The sequence below is a fragment of the Cephus cinctus genome, unplaced genomic scaffold, assembly GCF_000341935.2.
Source record: "Cephus cinctus unplaced genomic scaffold, Ccin1 Ccin1_scaffold0631, whole genome shotgun sequence".
NCBI lineage: Eukaryota > Metazoa > Arthropoda > Insecta > Hymenoptera > Cephidae > Cephus > Cephus cinctus.
The window spans coordinates 62,682-82,643 of NW_014333271.1; the positions used below are offsets into that span (position 1 = coordinate 62,682).

General features: G+C 34.6%; 1 protein-coding gene and 3 long non-coding RNA genes across 5 annotated transcripts; 2 read left to right on the forward strand and 2 right to left on the reverse strand.

Annotated features, from left to right (window-relative positions):
- Positions 1-4,275: 4,275 nt before the first annotated feature.
- On the forward strand, positions 4,276-6,833 carry LOC107269323 (probable cytochrome P450 6a21). The gene is made up of 4 exons (XM_025086606.1): positions 4,276-4,411; positions 4,751-5,653; positions 5,704-6,005; positions 6,577-6,833. The coding sequence occupies exons 2-4, from the start codon at positions 4,791-4,793 to the stop codon at positions 6,744-6,746; spliced, it is 1,335 nt and encodes a 444-aa protein (XP_024942374.1). The 5' UTR covers positions 4,276-4,411; positions 4,751-4,790; the 3' UTR covers positions 6,747-6,833.
- A 296-nt stretch (positions 6,834-7,129) lies between these two features.
- Positions 7,130-10,540, reverse strand: LOC107269322. Its single transcript, XR_003060144.1, has 3 exons — positions 10,374-10,540; positions 8,268-8,344; positions 7,130-8,180 (listed from the first exon to the last, which is right to left on the reverse strand). It is a non-coding gene; the product is annotated as an uncharacterized LOC107269322 (long non-coding RNA).
- Positions 8,954-11,292, forward strand: LOC107269324. Of its 2 annotated transcripts, XR_001538031.2 has the most exons (3): positions 8,956-9,558; positions 10,107-10,450; positions 10,531-11,292. It is a non-coding gene; the product is annotated as an uncharacterized LOC107269324 (long non-coding RNA). The 2 variants fall into 2 exon arrangements; XR_001538030.2 differs by lacking the exon at positions 10,531-11,292 and having other exon boundaries at positions 8,954-9,558; positions 10,107-10,512.
- Positions 11,293-11,814: 522 nt separating this feature from the next.
- LOC107269325 lies at positions 11,815-19,262 on the reverse strand. The gene is made up of 2 exons (XR_001538032.2): positions 18,590-19,262; positions 11,815-12,954 (listed from the first exon to the last, which is right to left on the reverse strand). It is a non-coding gene; the product is annotated as an uncharacterized LOC107269325 (long non-coding RNA).
- Between the last annotated feature and the right edge of the window lie 700 nt (positions 19,263-19,962).

Sequence of the window (19,962 nt, forward strand, 5' to 3'; positions counted from 1 at the left end):
CTGTTGTCAGGAAGTCTTAATATACCTATGATTGCTCATGCAGATCAGTGCTTCAGCTGATCATAAGTTGTTTAGTTGATCAGCTGATCAATTAAAAAACTGGTAGGACGGTGTGCCAAATGGGGTTTACTTGATATCCTCGATCCCTATTAAGGTTATTTGGGTGTTTCAATATCTCTAGATCTTCGCGGTGTTTTCGGGCGAAGTAACCTGTAGAACTAGCTAGAGTTTCTGTCTTTTTATATTCCACTGAATGTCCAGTGTCCATCCAATGTTCTGCTAAGAAAGATTGACAAAAAAAAAATCCAAAATCCATAAAGAAAATGTTTCCTTTCGTCCAATAGTAAGCAACATTTGTGCCCCCACCTGCCAACTCGCCCGTTTTTTCATCAAACCTCTCCAGTCACTAGTAGAACAAAATAACTCACACATTAAGAACTCCATAGACTTCGTGAACAAAATCAACTCCATTAGAACTAGCCCCGATGAAATTCTAGTCAGTTTTGATGTGGAATCACTGTTCACAAACATTCCCATTCCTGACACTCTTGAAATCATCAAGAAATCCAAGAAAATTCCTTCCAAACTATTTCCCCTAATTGAACACTGCTCAACATCCACCTATTTCCAATACCAGGGTAAGTTCTATGAAAAAATATCTGGGGCAGCAATGGCAGCCCCCCCCTCGCCTATTATAGCCAATATTTTTATGGAACATTTTGAAAACAAAATTCTACTTTCATCCCCCCTAAAACCATCGGTATGGTACCTGTATGTGGACGATACCTTTGTCATCTGGAAACACGAGATAAACACCTTGCCTCAGTTCCTAGAAGACATAAACTCAGTACACCCGAACATAAGATTTACCATGGAAATTGAGAAACGGGGAGACCTCCCCTTCTTAGATGTTTTGGTCCATCAAAATGAAGATGGAAGCCTAGGCCATCAGGTGTATTGCAAACCTACCCATACTGATAGATACCTCCATGCCTCCTCACATCACCACCCTTCTCAGTAAAACTCTGTCATCAGCTCCCTTATGTACCGGGCTCTAACCATTTCTCAAGCACAACACTTGGATACAGAAATCAAAGATCTTAACGAAGCCCTTGGTGGGAATGGAATGGCACAGCAAACAAATTAACCATGTATTACGTAAGCTACAAAATAAAAATCTATCCCCATCTTCCAATGAACCAGCCGAGCGACAGGAACATCTCGAAATCGTAGCTCTACCGTATTTTCAAGGTACAACAGATCGGATCAGCAAGGTGCTACGGAAACATAACATCCGTACAATCTTCAAACCCCCAAAGAAGATTGGACAAATAATTCCCAGTACGAAAGACCGTAGACTACCACTGAGTGCCCCAGGAGTATACAAAATCCCTTGCTCCTGTGGAAAATTGTACATAGGTGAAACCGGGAGGAAGATCAGTACACGAGTCAAAGAACGTCAACGGTGTACCAAATACGGTAATCTTTCTCAATTTGTTTAAATATTTTTTTTTAAAGCGGAAGTATCGAAGTTTCACAAAAGTCACGGTTTTAATTAAACCCAAGACATTACGTTTCTTGCATAATTTAAATGTTACTATGAAACATGCCTGCAGCGTGAAGGGTCACAATACGCTAATATCGCAATGGGTATGATATACACGACGGCAACACAAAATAATATGCCAGGTGCGTAGTCTTAGAACACTTCAAACAATGCGAGATAAAATTCCATTAGAGAAACAGATTTTTCCATTTTTTTACAAGGATTATAAGTAGTGGTTCTCTCTTAGCTAAGTTATAACATCAAGAATAAGTCATTACTATAAAAAAGTGCAGCATTGCCCTCGTATCTATTCTGTGTCATTACATCGCAAATAACAATTGATGGAGACAACGTGGTATTATTGGTACCGACTGAAACGCAAACCGATCTACGTATTGAACATAGTGATACTGTGTCAATGAATTTACAAAGTTGAACAGAAACAGGGTCTGCAATCGATAATCTTATACACCTCGAGAACTCCTTATTTATTGATTACCAATTGCAGTTTACAGTAACCGATTTATCAGTTGTACCTCTGTGCCTTTTTCTTTACCTTTTGCTTCGTGCATTCGTAGTACTATAAAATTTAATAGAGGTTTCCGTTTGTTGTTTGCACCTAAAATTCATAGCCATTCGAGATACGTAATCTCTGTCTGTTTTGATAAACTGGACCAACACACAGATTTTGTGCGTGACAGAGCAACGGCAATGTTAAAGAAATTTTCTAAAGAAAAAACTAGAAAATGAAAAAGGATGAAAAAAAACTGAAATATATAAAGAAAGAGAAAAGCGTGGGCCTGTCTTACGGAGAAGACTGCTGTGTCGCAAAAGACTGTAGGACTTTGGAGCGGAATTCTGAACTGTGACCAACTTTAGCCGCAGAAGCGTAACACTAAACGATACAGATATAACGATACACAGATAAAAATATAGGTTCGTAGCAAGCTACAAGAAGGCATCCGTGCAAAGGTCTGGAAAAAACACTTTCGGATTCTTCGATCGCAGACACAGAACAGCGAAAAATGAACCAGGCTAAAATTCCGATCACCCCTAGTCGAGTCGATCTAGAATCTAAACCAGCCGACATCTCATTAAATCATATCGATCTACAAATACGTTTATAACTTCCATCGCTTCCCGCCCACTTGCCGAAACTCTAGAAAGCGCACTAAGAATGCGGACGCTAACCCATGATTCCGCCCCGCTCAAATGCTCTTGGCGTAAGTACTACGGATTGACAGTGATATGGGGGAAAATACGTAACACAAAGAAAGAGAGAGAGAGAGAGAGAGAGAGAGAGAGGTCCTGCAGGTAAGGGATAGCCGGAATGGAAGATAAAGTATTACTGATCATAAATCGTGAGATATAATATTTATAGTGTTTATGAGAAACGCTGTGAATATGAACATATAGATATGCACTTAGGTCCTGCAGGTAAGGGATAGCCCCCGCTCAAATGCTCTTGGCGTAAGTACTACGGATTGACAGTGATATGGGGGAAAATACGTAACACAAAGAAAGAGAGAGAGAGAGAGAGAGAGAGAGAGAGGTCCTGCAGGTAAGGGATAGCCGGAATGGAAGATAAAGTATTACTGATCATAAATCGTGAGATATAATATTTATAGTGTTTATGAGAAACGCTGTGAATATGAACATATAGATATGCACTTACATAAATGCCATTAGAATGTATGAACAATTATTACTTTGTCGCAGGGAATGATTGTGGTAGATTTATTATCGTGCCAGTGTAGAATAATCTATGGAAAATAGTGTCGTCACGTAACTGTAATGAATGATAAATGTAGCTTTAAAAGAAAACTTACGTCCTTATGCAAGCTACAATATAACAAAAGCTACAAATAAAAAAGAAACCCTCTTTCCCTAATTGATTAAGTGCTAAGTAAAAAAACAAGGTAAAATAAATTATTTAAATTATCGCCGTTTTACAGTTATATTTTAAGGTGTAGTCGCTTTTTTAAAAGAATAACGTTTGCACATGCGCAGTTTTTAAAGGTCAAGTGCTACGCCCAACTACGTAAAACTTACTGCCTCGTTATGTATACCTATATTGTATGGAATTGGATTGTTCCGTATAAATTTAAATCAGACCGATTCAGAAATTTGGAATTTTTTAAAGTTATACATGTCTGAGGTCCTGATCAGACATGGAGATTAACACTATTGGTAGGTAACGGTATGAAAGTTATTATACCACATTCGTGTACCAAGCATTTATAATGTACCGAAAATGTTAGAAAGATTTAAGATCATCTGTCCATGCACCTGTGTTACTTTCCATTGCCATTTTTTCTTCGACTATTTCGAGAATAGGAGTTAGCGGGGACAATCGGTCGAAAAAACTTTCGGTGCAAAAGATAAAGACTTGGTGAATCGAGTTGGTGCTATAAAGACACCTGATACTCAAAAAGGTATATTTGCTTTCGGTCCAGGGGAATGGGCGGTATGGGATGCGAGTAGGAATCCATTTTTTTGTTTTAAAATATGATATATGATTCTTACGTATGATTATCATTACTGTCTTATAGAAGAAAATAATAAAATTTGCACTTTATGGATAGAAAAAAATGTTTTCTGCATTTCATTGTCATGAGTGGAATTGAATCGCGACATCAGATTAAAATTTGAGGGGTCATCTCCTTACGAATCAAAGTGTATATAAGTCCCCTCGAAGTGGAACACATGTTGCAGCACGACTACCGAACCAGCTACACTCATCTATCTTATATCTTGAAGTTACATATGAACAAAACATCAGTATTATCCGAGTCAGGATACTGAGCACATTGGCGTATCAGTCAGATAATCAAGCATTGTTGTTAAGTAGAGAATTCATTCCTCGTGAGTAGAATCAAAGATTGTCATAATTATTCGGCAATTGTCACTTAAGGGGACGGACCTGGGTGTGTCGAACATGTCGTTTCTTTTACATTAGAGTAAAACACTTTAACATTGCTCATATTTAACTGTTAATTCGTATTTGTTAAGATGGTAATGAATTATTGCATAACATCACAACAAATACACTGATAGGCATTACAAGAATAACATATTCACCTTACCGGTAGAATCTGGCGGGGATTATAGAAATTGTTTCATATCATAGATAAAATAATATTTTATAAGTCAAAAAACCTATTATCTTTTTTCAAAGAGTTATCTGTAATTCATTTTTTGCAGATACCTTAGCGTGATAAGGATAACGCCCGTCACGACAACAATGGCAGCACTGGAGATACTGTGCAGCGTTGCTGTTGTATTTATATTGTTTTACTACTATGTTACGAGAAATTATAATTTTTGGAAACAACGTCATGTCGCCGGGCCTGAGCCTATGTTTCCTTTTGGAAATTTTAAAGAAATAACGTTTGGGCAGTTACCAATTGGCATTCTAATAAAACAATACTACGATCAATTCAAAGGAGAGCCCATGGTCGGTATATTTGTCAGAAGCTTACCTACTCTGATAGTGCGTGATCCTGAATTGGTTAAGGACGTATTAATAAAGGACTTTACGAGTTTCCCAAATAGAGGCATACACTATAACACAAAAGTCGATCCGTTAAGCGAAAATTTGTTTATGCTCAAAGAAACGAAATGGCGACCACTTCGTCGAAAACTCACTCCGGTATTCACGTCCGGAAAATTGAAGCAAATGTTCTATCTATTGTTGGAATGCGGAGATGTATTCGAAAAGTATCTTGATCATCTTTCGGAAAAGAATGAACCAATAGAATGTCGAGACATTACAGCAAAGTTTACCACAGAGGTCATCGGTACATGTGCATTTGGTTTGAAGACTGATGCGATTGCTGATGACAACAGCGAGTTTCGAAAAATGGGTATCAGAGTATTTTCTACAAGTTTTATGAAGACGTTGCAGTTTATTCTGCGACAGTCTATGCCCTGGCTTTATAATATTTTGGGAAAATGTATGGCTGACTGGGTCGTCATTGATTTCTTTACAAAATCCATAAAGGACATAATAGAACATAGAAAACAGAATAACATTGTCAGACATGATTTTATTGACCTTCTTGTAGATATGAAAGAATATTCTGATAACATGAGTAACGTCGGAGCGTATCCAGATTGCTATGATATATCTTTGATATATTTTAAAGATAGATAAGATTTTCTCATGTTTTTATATCTGAGATTAAATCAAATATTATTTGTTTCATACTTTATTTTAACTTGATTGATTTTTTAGATGTCGCGGATAATTTAATTGCTGCCCAAGCTTTTATTTTCTTTGCTGCTGGATTTGAAACTTCCTCTACGACCATGAGCAACGCCCTCTACGAATTAGCATTGAATCAAGATATGCAGGATAAGCTTCGCCAAGAAATAAAGGAAGAGATTATGAAGAACAATGGCGAGTTAACCTATGAAGCTGTAAAGGACATGAAATACCTTCATATGGTATTTCAAGGTGAGCGAGAGCGAGAGGAGTAAAATTGTTCTTTTTGTAATCATTAACACAATTCGAAATTAAAACACGTGATAAATGCCATTATGTATTTTCAGTACCGCCGGGTGAAAAATTTAGACGGTTTTTGTTTCAATAGCCGTGTTTTAGTCTATTTTACTTCGTTTTTAGCTGATTTTATCCTCTACTTTGAAAATATGCATTATTTTTTGTCCGGCAGACTGTACGTTGTTACGTTTAGTGGTTTTTTAATTTGTTATCCGCTTCAATCATGAATTAATATTCTAACGAGATATGACAAAATCGGCTTAAAATTTGAACTTGGAAATTTAAAAAAATATTATTTTGATAAATTCAATTAATAAAATTTCTTAATTAATCCTCTGATTGCGATATTTTGTAACATGTTTTCAAATGATTTAAATGATTCATAATATCTTTACCAACATTGCATTTATACAATATTTCTTAAGATTTCGAAATAGATGGTTCAATAAGTCATTAATATAAAATTATCATGCATTGCCTTATTGTAGACATAAAAATAATCATATGAAACTTTATAAAATTGCAGGTGCAAGATTTGCGGTATATCAGACAAAAGTTGGTCTGATTAAAGTTCTAATCAATCATAAAGTAGACGTATGTGAGAAAACAAAAATCCCATACGAATTCAATACAAGAGCTTTCATTCTGTCACCGAAAGATGGTATCTACTTGAAATTTTCTAAGTTAAGCGCATAATAAGAAAGTCCTAGTATCACGAAATGAAGATTAAGTCTGTAAAAATATTGAGAAGCAATATCGAACGAAATAAAAACTGCTTAATGTGTAACATCACATGTATTTTACGTCAATTTAAAACACAAACGAATAAATATCGTTCGACAAGCAAATCAATGATCGACGATGATGAAGTTTCTTGATAAAGATTAGATAATGTGTTAGCAAGAATGGTATTTGTAATCGTTCAATCATCATTAACACGTGCGCGTCGGAACGCTCTTATATAGAGGGAAAACAGTACACACGCGTTAATCGAGGTTAATCTCCACTTACATGAGAGACTTGAATATTGTATATTTAATATAATGTTCGCGTGAGTTCTTCATTAGTATTCGTTGCAATTAAATATAGGAATGATTATGATTATCGAATAAGGCGGACTTCGATAAGCTTAGATCTATCGTATTGACCGATTATCACGTGGAAGTGCCATATTTATTTATGTATTTGTGGATTACTGTTTATTACTGCTTTTATTCATGTAGTATGACGTTCATATATATTATATCAGCTGTTCCGACATAGGGATCCTTAGCTATACAGTAACAATAGTAAGTTAAACGACTTAGCTGTGCCGTGTGCACTATTGACTGTTAGACCTTACACTTTTCTTGACGCTGTAACCCACGTGTAAGCACAAAGTTAACGTCTTGATAAATCATGTGGTAATTCAAAAAATAAAACCAATTTTACGTAAAACCGTTGTTATATTCTGATGAAATATTAGGAAAATGAATTTGTTGTGATGCGAGCCAATATCGTTCAAATTATCACAAACATTGTTTGTTTATGGCAAAAAAGAATTTATTTATGCATTTTTTTTTAACGCTCAAATATCAAAGCGTTACAAAGTCATGGTTTCAGTTAAATCCAAGACATTACATGCAAAAATAAAACCAGAGTTATTCAATAGTTCGAGATTTGCATACATGTTTTTTATTAATAAACAGAATATACACTATTTGGTCAAGTCGTGCGTAAAAAGAAAGCTCAGAAATAACCACAGAATGAAGATGAAATTGTTGTACTCCATAATAAATTATACATGATTATTCGGTGAGGTCGAATAAGGAATTTTTTTATTTAAACTTATTCCAACAGAAATCCAGTGAGCAATTTGAATTTTATATTAGCAGATGCCATTCTAGCTACACGTTGTCTAATGTGTTCAGGAAATATTGTTTAGAGCTGAGTGTAAGAGCCAGTTGAAGAGATGGCAGACAGGAAGGGGCTAACCGGTTTAGTTCTTGCGCGTCTGTGATTCATGCTTAGCTGTAGGAAGACGATTCTATTTTCGCATACTTGGCCATAGTCCAAACAACAGCCTGAACTTCGTCCCTGTTCGTTTGGTATCATCTTCCGTCGATAGTATCGTGGCAATTGGAAACCATTCTAATAGTCAAAAGTTAATGTGAGACAGTACGATCTCTTATAAACTAAAGATTTTAGGTTCACTTGTTCAGCTTTATTGGTTCTTACATTTGTTCGCGCCGATGGTCAAAGTCGAAGGTTCTTTGTATGCTTGCTATGATTTACTTCATGTATTCCTATGAAGGCTGAAGCGAGGTCAATTATTTACGTATGGATAGTAATATTTAAATTCAATACTGTATACGGTAAGGGCTTAGATTACGTTAGTACGTCGCTATGACGAAAGATTCGTGTAATAACTTATAACGAGGTGACCCATGAAAAATAGACTGATCTCGTGGGCCATCCTTGTAGCTTGTCTACGAGATAGTCCCCTTGAAGGTCGCCAAGATTGTTGAACAACCATCAATAATTTGACAAGAAAAAGTTAGAATAAAAAATTCGTTTAGTTTTGAATTGGCAAGAAATTTGAGTAATAAAAATGCAATGTTTATTCAGCATCAAAATTAAATTGCGTACGTCATTTTTTTTTTCACTGAAAATTATCTTCAACTATAACTCGAAGGACATATTTATGTTTGTATCTTTATATTTACATGGAAACCTTGAACTCGAGAATGGTCGTGCAATTTTGTTCGTTATTAGAGAAGCATTGAGTTGGGTGTCTCAGATGCCCCACGTTCCTACTTCCGGTTTAAAAAGGTATGGTTAATATTTCGAAAATTAATTAAATGTTACTATGGTAAGGATGTGTATTAGTATTTACATGTTTTTACACGATAAACATGCCTGCGATGTAAACGGTTACAATACGCTAATATCGCAATGGGTATGATATACACGAAGGCATGATTCCGCCCCGCTCAAATGCTCTTGGCGTAAGTACTACGGATTTGACAGTGATATGGGAGAAAATACGTAACACAAAGAAAGAGAGAGAGAGAGAGAGAGAGGTCCTGCAGGTAAGGGATAGCGGGAATGGAAGATAAAGTATTACTGATCATAAATCGTGAGATATAATATTTATAGTGTTTATGAGAAACGCTGTGAATATGAACATATAGATATGCACTTACATAAATGCCATTAGAATGTATGAACAATTATTACTTTGTCTCAGGGAATGATTGTGGTAGATTTATTATCGTGCCAGTGTAGAATAATCTATGGAAAATAGTGTCGTCACGTAACTGTAATGAATATTAAATGTAGCTTTGAAAGAAGACTTACGTCCTTATGCAAGCTACAATGGAACTGTACGAATGCAGACAAATTTTCAGTACAGTGTTACTATCCATGACCTACGGTGTAGTGATACGTGTTGAATCAATTTGGATTTTTATCAATAAAAAAAGAAACCCTGTTTCCTTAATCGATTGAGCGCTAAGTTAAGTACAAGGTAAAGTAAACAAATTAAATTATCACCGTCTTACAGTCATATTTCAAGGTGTACTCGCTTTTTTAAAAGAATGACGTTTGCGCATGCGCAGTTTTTAAATGTCAAGTGCTACGCCCAACTACGTAAAACTTATTGCCTCGTTATGTATACCTATATATGAAACTTGATCCGTATAAATTTAAATCGGACCGATTCAGAAATTTGCGTTACACTATTACATGAGATTTTTTAAAATTATACATGTCTGGGGTCCTGATCAGACATGGAGATTAACACTATTTCGCAGAATTTGTGTGGATTTGGAATAACTACATGAAACGATCTAGTTGGGGCCATACGAGGATATGATTGATTTGGGATTAATAATTATTGCAGACTAATTATACGATGCGATGACTAATTAGCTCGGGCACTGAGGAAATACAAATTTTGGCCTTGTTACCAAGATTTAACGTATGATCGTATAAGCACATTAATGAATAGACAAGGCTGTATTACAGATGCTGAATGATTTTAGATAAAATGTGTATGATGTTTTCTCTTTTCAGTGTATTTACGTCTAGAAGGACACAACGTCTGTTACAACAACCATGGCAGCTCTTTGGATACTGTGCTACATTGCTGCTGCATTTTTATTCTTCTATTATCACATTACATGGAATGAAAGTTTATGAAATGAAAGTGATATTACCAAATCCCAATCAACATTCACTTTTATCAATATAAAACACGTGATGTTTTGACAGATGTCATATTGCATTCTCTTCGAAAAATATTGACTAAAATAAAGTATAACGTTTTCTTGATATATTTACCAGAATCACAGTTGCTCCAATTTTGTATGATCTTGAACCAATAAGGGATGCATCTATCACGGACTTTGCAGTCATTGGTACAAATATATCCTTGGTTTGAGAATGATATAATTGTCAATAAAAGCACGATTAACATTTCTATTGATATTGATTGCAGTTTAAAAAGTTTCCGATTAATCCGAAACTTAATGATTCCTTCATCGAGTCCAAAAAGCACGTCATCGATCACTGAAAAAATAACGTTGTCAGGCATGATTTCAACGAACCTCTCATGGAGATCAAATAATATACTGAAATCATTAATGATGATTTTCAAAGACTTGTAAACCAATCATTTTTAATATTGAATAGATTTTTAATATTCGTAATGTAAGTCATTTGTTAAGATATATTGTTAAATAGGTAAGTAAATAAAGACCCATTAGGATAGTTCGTAGAAATAGTCGTCGAAGTGAATCCAAACTACTACAAGAACTACCTTAAGTGTCTAATAAATCATCGTTCGATACGTGTAGATCCAAGTCATTAATAGGCCATTGTTTCCATATGACAGGTATTGACTTTAGTGTATTTTGTAGGTCACTAACAGTTCTTCTTATTGCCCTGATGTCGATATAAACACACGATACATCAGCTGCTTCGACATACTAAATCGTAACTAGCACAGTACTGATAAGAAATACAATAATCTAACGTATATTGACCCAGCTGGACTGCGTGCACCATTGACTGGTCAAGTTTTGATAATTAGAGCTATCTACATAGCCTTTGTAAATATTCCGATACCTTCCGTATTGGCTCCAACAATATATCTACTGTATTATAGTCAACTTTTAACGATCCATAAAATTATCATTATATTACCAATAAGATATACGTCTTTTAAGTGAACTCGTAAGAAATAAAGATTTAAAAAATATATGGTTATATTATTAATTGTTTGAATTTGAAAAATTATATTTTTTGGATTTTGTTTCAGATTTACTATGTACGATTTTGATTTGACAGTTGTGGTTTTATTTGCATAATATCCAATATATTTTTTGAACATACCCAGTATTGCTTATTCAAAAAACAAATTCGAGATGGCAGACAGGATGGAGCCAACCAATGTAGTTCTCTTGTCTGTGGGTTTTGCATACGTTATTGTATGGAAAGACAATTCTATTTTTGTATAACTGGCCTGGATCCAAATTGCAGTATGAACTTCGTTCCGGTTTCTCTGTTATTGACTATCAGCAGTATCCTGGTATGTTGAAACTATTGAAACGGATTCAAAATTCATACGTAACAAAGAAACGTATTAAATCTATAGAATATATAGACGTTATAAATGGTGTATGTAGTATTTACGTGTTTCACGAGACAAAGTAAACACATGTCACTTGTATATATGTTATGCTCAAAATACTTGAACGACTTTCTAGAACTTTGTATACGGACATTTTTAGGCACGACCGCCATACGCAAGTGCCTTATAGTTTCTATCGCGAAAAATGTGTGAGATGCGATATCTCACGCAATTTTCGGCCGATCGGGCTGAAATTTTGGGGGAGGTCTCCTCTGGTACAAACTAAAAAACTATTTTTTTATATCCCGATCCTCCACGTCGTTTCAAAATGGGAGCACAATTTGATCGATTTTACGATTTTTTCGTGTATTATTTAATAAAAATTTTCATGTTACACGATTATCTCTGAGAGACTTCAGTCAATCGGGCTAAAATTTTTTATGGGGACTCCTCTCATCACTAGAACCTTATGGTTCTATTTTGAGCTTGATCCTGTACATATACGCAGAATGCGGTCACCTCCAAAAATCGCTAAAAACGGTTTTTTGTCTGTAACTCGAATTCTAAGCATTCTACAAAAAAATGTTAAATGGAAAAGTTGTAGATCTTTCCAAAAAAAAACTTTTTCCTGTTGACATCAAATCATGAAAATGCTTTCTACTCAAGTTAGCAGCCCAAAATCGGGTTTTTACAGCAATAAAAACACTTTTTAGGCTGTAACTTGAAATCTAAGCATTCTACAAAGAAAAGTTAAATGAAAAAGTTGTAGATTCTTGAAATATACAAAGCGCGAGCGTCGGTGGGCTGGTGAGCGCAAAGCGCGAACGTCAGCGGTCGTGCCTTCCCACTGCGGCCGGAAGGCCGCGTATGGCGCGCTAGTTTGAAATGCACGTTATTACTTACGGGTACATTGAAATTCCCGAAAGAATTTTGAGAACTTTTGACGAATTCGTACATATCTCATGCATGGGTTATGATCACACAACAGGCAATGCGTGTACCGAAATATCATATATGTTGTAACGAATTCATTTATATTGACTCTAATTAACATTTAAGGGGAGCATACTATTTAGACTGCCGAAAATGAGGCATTTTTCATGAATTTTTTTGAAGGTGATAAAATAATCGCATCATTTTGAAATTGTGGTATCATTTTATTCCACCTTTAGCGCATAGAAAAATATTTTTCTTGTAATGAAAGAAAATGGCGGCTCTGTGTGTTATTTGGCCAGGCGTCTTTTGCGTGACACCGAAAAGTGCTGCACTTGTCACTTTTTTTGTAGTGATCTGAAACCAAAAAAAAAACAATTATTTTTCGATTACTGACATGTAAAGGGGAAGGACTAACCTAAAAAACAATGAAAAAGTATAAAATTAAAAATTTAGTACGCTGTTGAAAAAAATGATCGAATTTTCGACCATTTTTTCGACATTTTTTACCCCAAAAAAATATTTTATTTACGCGGTATCTTTAAAACTTTAAGTTTTTCCTTCCGATAATATTATAGAGAATCACCTTCCAAAAATTCAACCAGATCGACCAATAATTTTTTGAGTTAGAACATGAGCAGTTTTTGAGAATGTAGTTTCGAAATAATCGCGTTTAAAGTTTCAGTACGATAAAACTATAAGTTTTAGTCACTTACCGATCAATCAGAGATTCCAGACGCATATAATAATCCTTCAGCCTCTTTGAAAAACTGATTCTCTTCCATTTGTTGTTGTTTTCTGACTATACGAGCTGCTTTAGTTTCAGAAAGAGTCATCTTATTCTGCCTCGCTACTTGCGCCTCATCGATGCTTTCGGCGAAAACTTTCAAATAGGTGCCAACAATTATATCTAAATTGTTCATAACTCTAAGAATGGAGGTGTAGTCTTCATTACATATCCCAGCGGCAATATAGGCTGAGATTTCAATGATTAATAATCCAAAATTGTAAGTGCTTTGGGATAATCGTCAAACTGTCGCGTTGAAACTTTCATTGGCATTCTGGGTATAGCCACCCAAGCATCTTACCAGTAAATCATCCCTAAATAAATCTTCATAAATTGGTAGGAGATGCTGTTTAATCTCGTCGTCAAGTAATGTAGTAAGATTTTTAAAGAATTATACAAAGATATAAAGAAACGTTGCAAGAAAGAAACGTTGCTCCACCCCAAGCGCTCCGGCTACCAGACTCGCTAGTTTACGGTATGCGGACCCCGGCGTTCTCGACTATGTGCAATAACTCCATAAATATTTAATATTTCGATTTTTCCAGTACATTCTTAATATATTATACTTTCGAAATATGAAAAAAATCGATTTCTTGAAAATTATAAATAGTATGCTCCCCTTAAGATAAGATCGAGACCTCACGAGATAAACGGTGTCAATATTCTACTGATAAGGATAAAAGATAATTTCATTAACAACGTTAAATTCTTAATTTTTTTTTCATTGATATTAAAAATATCTTCGTCAGATTTCAATTTTATAACTACTACGTAGTAAACTATACAAAGTACAAAATATTCGTTTTTTAAATAAGTGAAATTTTTTTTTCGTATGATCTTCAAATATAATTCGGCGAATACGTATATGACCCATGGTACTTTGCTAAGATATATTAACTTCGTAATTAATTAAGATTCGATCGATAAAAAAAAATCGAATTAATAGTAATAGTATTCTTGTTTCGGTGAATACCATGTATATTGAGAATTAGACAAATATTTCATACGTAATGTATTATCGTTGGGACAAACGGAAGAAAAAAGACCTATCATTAAGAAATGTTCATATCAGTGTTTAAATAATACAGTAAAACATTATTAAAAAATTTCTTAAAAATTATATTTTCTTAAAAAATCATCGTAGTAATATTCGATGTCAAAAAAGCGTCTCCTAGAAATTTCATTAACCTTTAATATCAAAAGCTGATATGTCTCGAAAAAATACTGCCATTATAACAATACTTTCAGTCCGTTTGTCTAATAAATTTGATGATAAGTAATTATGAAATTTTGCACGCAAAATCATTGAACCCTCAATAAGAACATAAACAAAATTCAAACGCGTGTTTTGGAAGTGACAGCATTTCATGATAGAATCAGCTTAAATGAAGCGTTAGAATGGCGACTGATTAAACAATAATAGTATTTAATATGTAAAGTAAAATTTGGATATTTGCGTCACGGAATATTACTTCACGAATAATTCTGTTAACGGAAAGAATTTTATGTAGCGTTAATTTAATCCACATGTGAGAAAAGTAAATAGTCATCGATATCGTGAAAATTAAATATCCTGAAATTTGCTCCACTTGAACCTTGTTATCGACAACTCGCCTCACGCAGAAACTTGCCGATGGCTTATAAACATTTTTTATCTACCCAAAGCATACTATTTTTTCATTTTAAAATATTTTCACTCATGATTACGTAATTTTTCATATGTATTAACTTCGTTATTCCTCATGCCGCCAAATAATTATGTTGCTTAAAATTGACGATGTCATTTCGATAGGTCGTGATACAGTAATTTATCACATTGAAAAAAAAATATATATAAAATTAAAATAAAGCACGTTCAGATATTTTGATTTCACATTCTCAACAAACGATCGAACAAGAATATATCTGTGAACTTTTTAGTAAGAAAATTACGAAAATTTCATCTTAAGGGTTTGGCACCTGCAATTACAAATAGTACTTTGCGATGTGAGTGCAAAAAAGCGGACTCGTCTTCAGCTCGTGTTACCAACTTTACACTATTCGTTGAATGCCTTTGCGTGAGTATCACGTACGACTTTTTGTCTAAAAAATGCTCAAAAAGTAACTAAAGTTTACGGAAAAGTACTTAGAGGGTCAATCCTTCGATTATAAATTTTATAGTTTTAGTTTTTCAGATACCGTTGGGACAGACCTAAATAACGAACTACATTAAGCCGCCAAATCGTACTAGTTAAATATTTGCAGTCCTTGGGACACATATGTCCCGTTGGTAGTGGAAGGGTTCAAAAAGTGTTCAAAAAAACAACTAACGTGTCAAGAAGAAAAGTTAAGTCGTTTAATTTACGCGCAGTATATTTTTCTCGTGGCTTTCTAAAAAAGCGCCACTTACGCTACACTTAACAGGCACGCAAAGGGGAAATTTTTGTGCATGCGTTGAAGTAAAACTTATATAATTATTGATAGCAGGCCCCATGTTAATTAAAAGTAGCGAGCATCGACCCAAAACGCGGAACCCGCGGAAAGTAGTGATAGCGAGAAAGGAGCAAGGAGAGGAAAGAGAGAAAGAAACATTTATAAAATGCTTCACTAATTAAATTCATGATACTTTTAGCAATTAGAGATATACACGTTGAGGCGCCACACTTATTGATAAAAATTTCGTCATATATTGTATATTTATAACTTAATTATTTTTCGCGAATAACGTTGTAGACGTTAACGTAAAGTTTTTTTATTCACAAGAAATATTTGGAGGACCGTAAGCGGTATTCACACAATAATTTTGCTAATTTTTCCACTGTCAAGCAGCCCCAATTTTGTGATGGGCTTCACAATGACATTAAGACAGCTTAAAATTCAAATGCTGAATGACCTAAGATAGTTTTTTTTTTAGAACAAAAATTCGACATTGACATTGTGAATAAAGCTATTTTATGCTATCCTCAATTTAGCCTTTCTATATATGGATCACTAATTGTAAGTGATAGCCGCATGATATGATACGAGTCCAATATCTCTTATCAGTAACGAGCTGTTATATTTATCAGAATCTGGAAATTTCTACTTTCTGTCGTAACATGTCTAGATTTTTTTCTGTTTATGAACTCTGCTCGAGGTTACATGCTGTATTTCATATTATAAAAACTGGATTGGCATAGATGCCCGGTTCTATAGCTAAAACTGAAAAAAATAGTTCAAGATGACGTAATACTAGATCAAGTCAGAAACCCTGTAATATGGAAACGTAACGTAAGTTTTTGAAAAATGATTATCGCCTGTTACGTAATGAAGATATTTTTGCAGATTTTTGCAGATTTTTATAGAAGAAGAAATACCTTCAGCAGAATGAACATAATCTTAAACCCTACCAACAACTCCATTGGTGCATGCATAGTTTATAACAACGTCTACAAGGTGTCCTAACTGTTCATAAGATTCACTACGCTGACCTAATTCATTCATCTACTTACCTCAGACGAGTTGGCAAAGATTAGCGTTCTTGAAAGTTGCTTAACGCGCGTCTAAATTTTAGTCTCTCCTTTCATATATAGTTCAGGGTTTTAGGGTTTAGTATTTTCAGGGATTTTCGAATGTCAGTGGTGTAAATGTCATCAGCATCGGTTTCGCGACCATCACCTAGCTCGTGTTCGTCACGTGACGATCCACGAGCCCCGTTCTAAATCTATTCACTGTGAAACCGCCATTGACCAGTTTTCGAAAAATATTCGCGAATAATACATATAGCCCAAGGAGGTTCCCTTATTTGTAATTAATTCCTATTTTTTAAATTTTAATTCCAATTTCCAGTACTTATCTGGCTCGTAATCGACTAATTATTTTTAGATATCCGTTATAACGATTTGCCAAATAAGCGGCTTTGGCCTCTAAAAACTCTTGAAGTTTAAAGGAGATACATTCAATTCTGCAAAAACATGAGCATAAGCATTTTTTAACACGTATTTTGAGAAATGACGTATCCGACATATTTTCAATTTTCTTGCTTGAGAAAATAACAAAAATGAGACGAGTCCCTAGAACTTAAATTCTGGACCGCAAAAGTTTTTCAACAGGCTGCTTGAAATTTCATGACAATACTTAAATATTTAGCTCCCCTGCCGAGTATTAATTAGATCAGATAATTATAGAGGGAGGTTACTACCCTCGATATAGTAACGATGTCAGGGTTAAATTCGTCTTGAACATAGCGCAAGGCTTACTATTATATTTAGCTCACAGCTTGAGAGCAATTGACAATTGACCTTTATGTAATCGCAGGACAGTTTTGTTTTTTAATCAAATTACTTTATTCTTGTTCTCTTATATAAAATCATTGACAAGTGTGTGTATATATATACATATATGTAAAGAGCAAATATATTAATTGAAATGTTACAAATATACACGTCACGTGCACATTTTTTGTAGGGTTGTAACCCGAAAAAATGTTAAAATACACAAACTTTTCTGACAGTTATCAGGCGAACTCTCTCATAATGAAAGTCTGTTATCTTAATGCCCAGTATTATTTTTGAATTTAAGCAAATGATAAAGAAGACATTGACGGATTGCGAGGAGATTCATCAAGCGAGACTTCTCGATTTTTCCATGGTCGATCGTTACGGAACGACAACTCTGCCACTTCAATATCGAATTACTTCATAAAATTCGTAGAATGATCAATTTTTCTTTTTACATTTTGTAGCATTGCAATCAGCAAATCAAATCACAGAGTGGATTTTTAAAATAAACATCTCTTTCGAAAAACATGAGTATCTCAATGATACGACTCTCAAATGCTTTTTTCTTCTTCTTTTTCTTCATATTTCTCCGAATCCTTCAACGTGTGTTTGCTATACATACGTCGACTTCCGACGAATTCTAATAATAACTAAAAGTCTCTGGCAAAAGTTTGAAAAAGACTTCCGCGATTCTAGAAAGATATTTGCGGGATTATTGTCATTGCAGTTGTAGTGAGGTCGCGAAATCAGTTCCAATTGAAGTGACAACACTTTAGGTACCGAAACGTAAATAAGTCCCCTTAAAAGTGAAACTGATGTTGCAGCCTGACTGTACCAGATGAGACTTCATACACGGCATAACATCGTATACAATTCGGATGAAGTATTTACACCGAAATTAAGCTAAAGCTAATTTAAACAACTAAAATTCTTTATACTTTTTTAATTCATTCCAAAATATACATACCTTATTATTGCAGTCTGATTCACAACTGTCGAGCTATTCGTTTACAAATAAATTAGATACGGTTAGCACATCGACTATAACACTTTTTGAAAGTCTGCAGAATTTACATCTGTTAACTCTAAATATTTTTCAAGATTTTGTAAGAGGTTGTGTAAAAAAACCGTTCTCGAATATCCCAGAAACGTCTTCGTAGAGGATTTCGGTAACTTTAGAACTCAGATCCAATGAAACGAAAAAAAGTAAAATTGATGTAATTTATTTAAAAAATGTAGTAACCAAACAACTCCGGAGAGCGAAGAGCCATGCCGGATATGTCATCCGTTTTCTGATTAGCGTTTTAGTAGGATCGGTGAAGCACTTATGGTGACCCTACCCATCAGTGACCAAGCACGCGGACTTTATATTTATACGTCACTAACAATTGACTATTATTAAGGGTTCATTTGACGTAATTTGGCCTGACGAGCAGGATCCATATTAGTTTAGTTCATACGATCAGATTAGATTCGTTTAGCACGTCCTGCCAATTTTCGTTTGCTCATTCTTTGATCACTCCTACATTTACTCTGAAACGTTCCACGTATATTGGCAGCATATTCGAAAGTTTTAGGAACACTTGTGGAACGTTTTACTCAGGAAAACAAAAATGATAGATTGTTTAAATGATAGAGCTTAAGAATATGGAGTAGCTACTGAAAATATAATGGTTCATGGAGCGTAAATCCTCGAACATAATTTAGAAACACTTCTGCCTTCCTTTCCCTATGGCTGTCTCCTCCAATGATGAGATGTCCCAGATTTCTAAACAATATTAGATGTGTTAAACATTTACTTAATTGCAGATACAATTTACTTTTAAATCGATGTATAATAAAAATTTTTTACGTGTTGATTTACAATAATTTATTACTACTGATTAACCGATTAAATGATGCTTCTTGAAATGTCTGTATCATATCTTTGTCTAGCTATTCGAAGATCTCACAGTCATAAATAATCGAAATATCTGTTATATCAAATACTTAACTGTGTCTTTAGGTCGTAGACTGCGAGGAGACGAACAATGACATTATCAAGCAAATCGATTATTTTTGTGCTGGGCCATTACTCGATTCTCTTAACTATCTATCTATTAGATGCAATTTTTGTATGTAGTGTGATGCCATTGACAGATGTAATTCAATATCTTCTTTTTGCGATTTAGCTATATCAAGAAGACTATTCAGTTATAAGGATGCATTCTAGTTATATACGAAATAAGTCTACAGCAATTTTCCACGTATAAAGGTTCTTCATTCAAATTCAGGGAATCATAGGCAGTCGATCAAGAGTCTATCATTTAGCTTTATTTAATTCGTGTAGCGATTCATTGC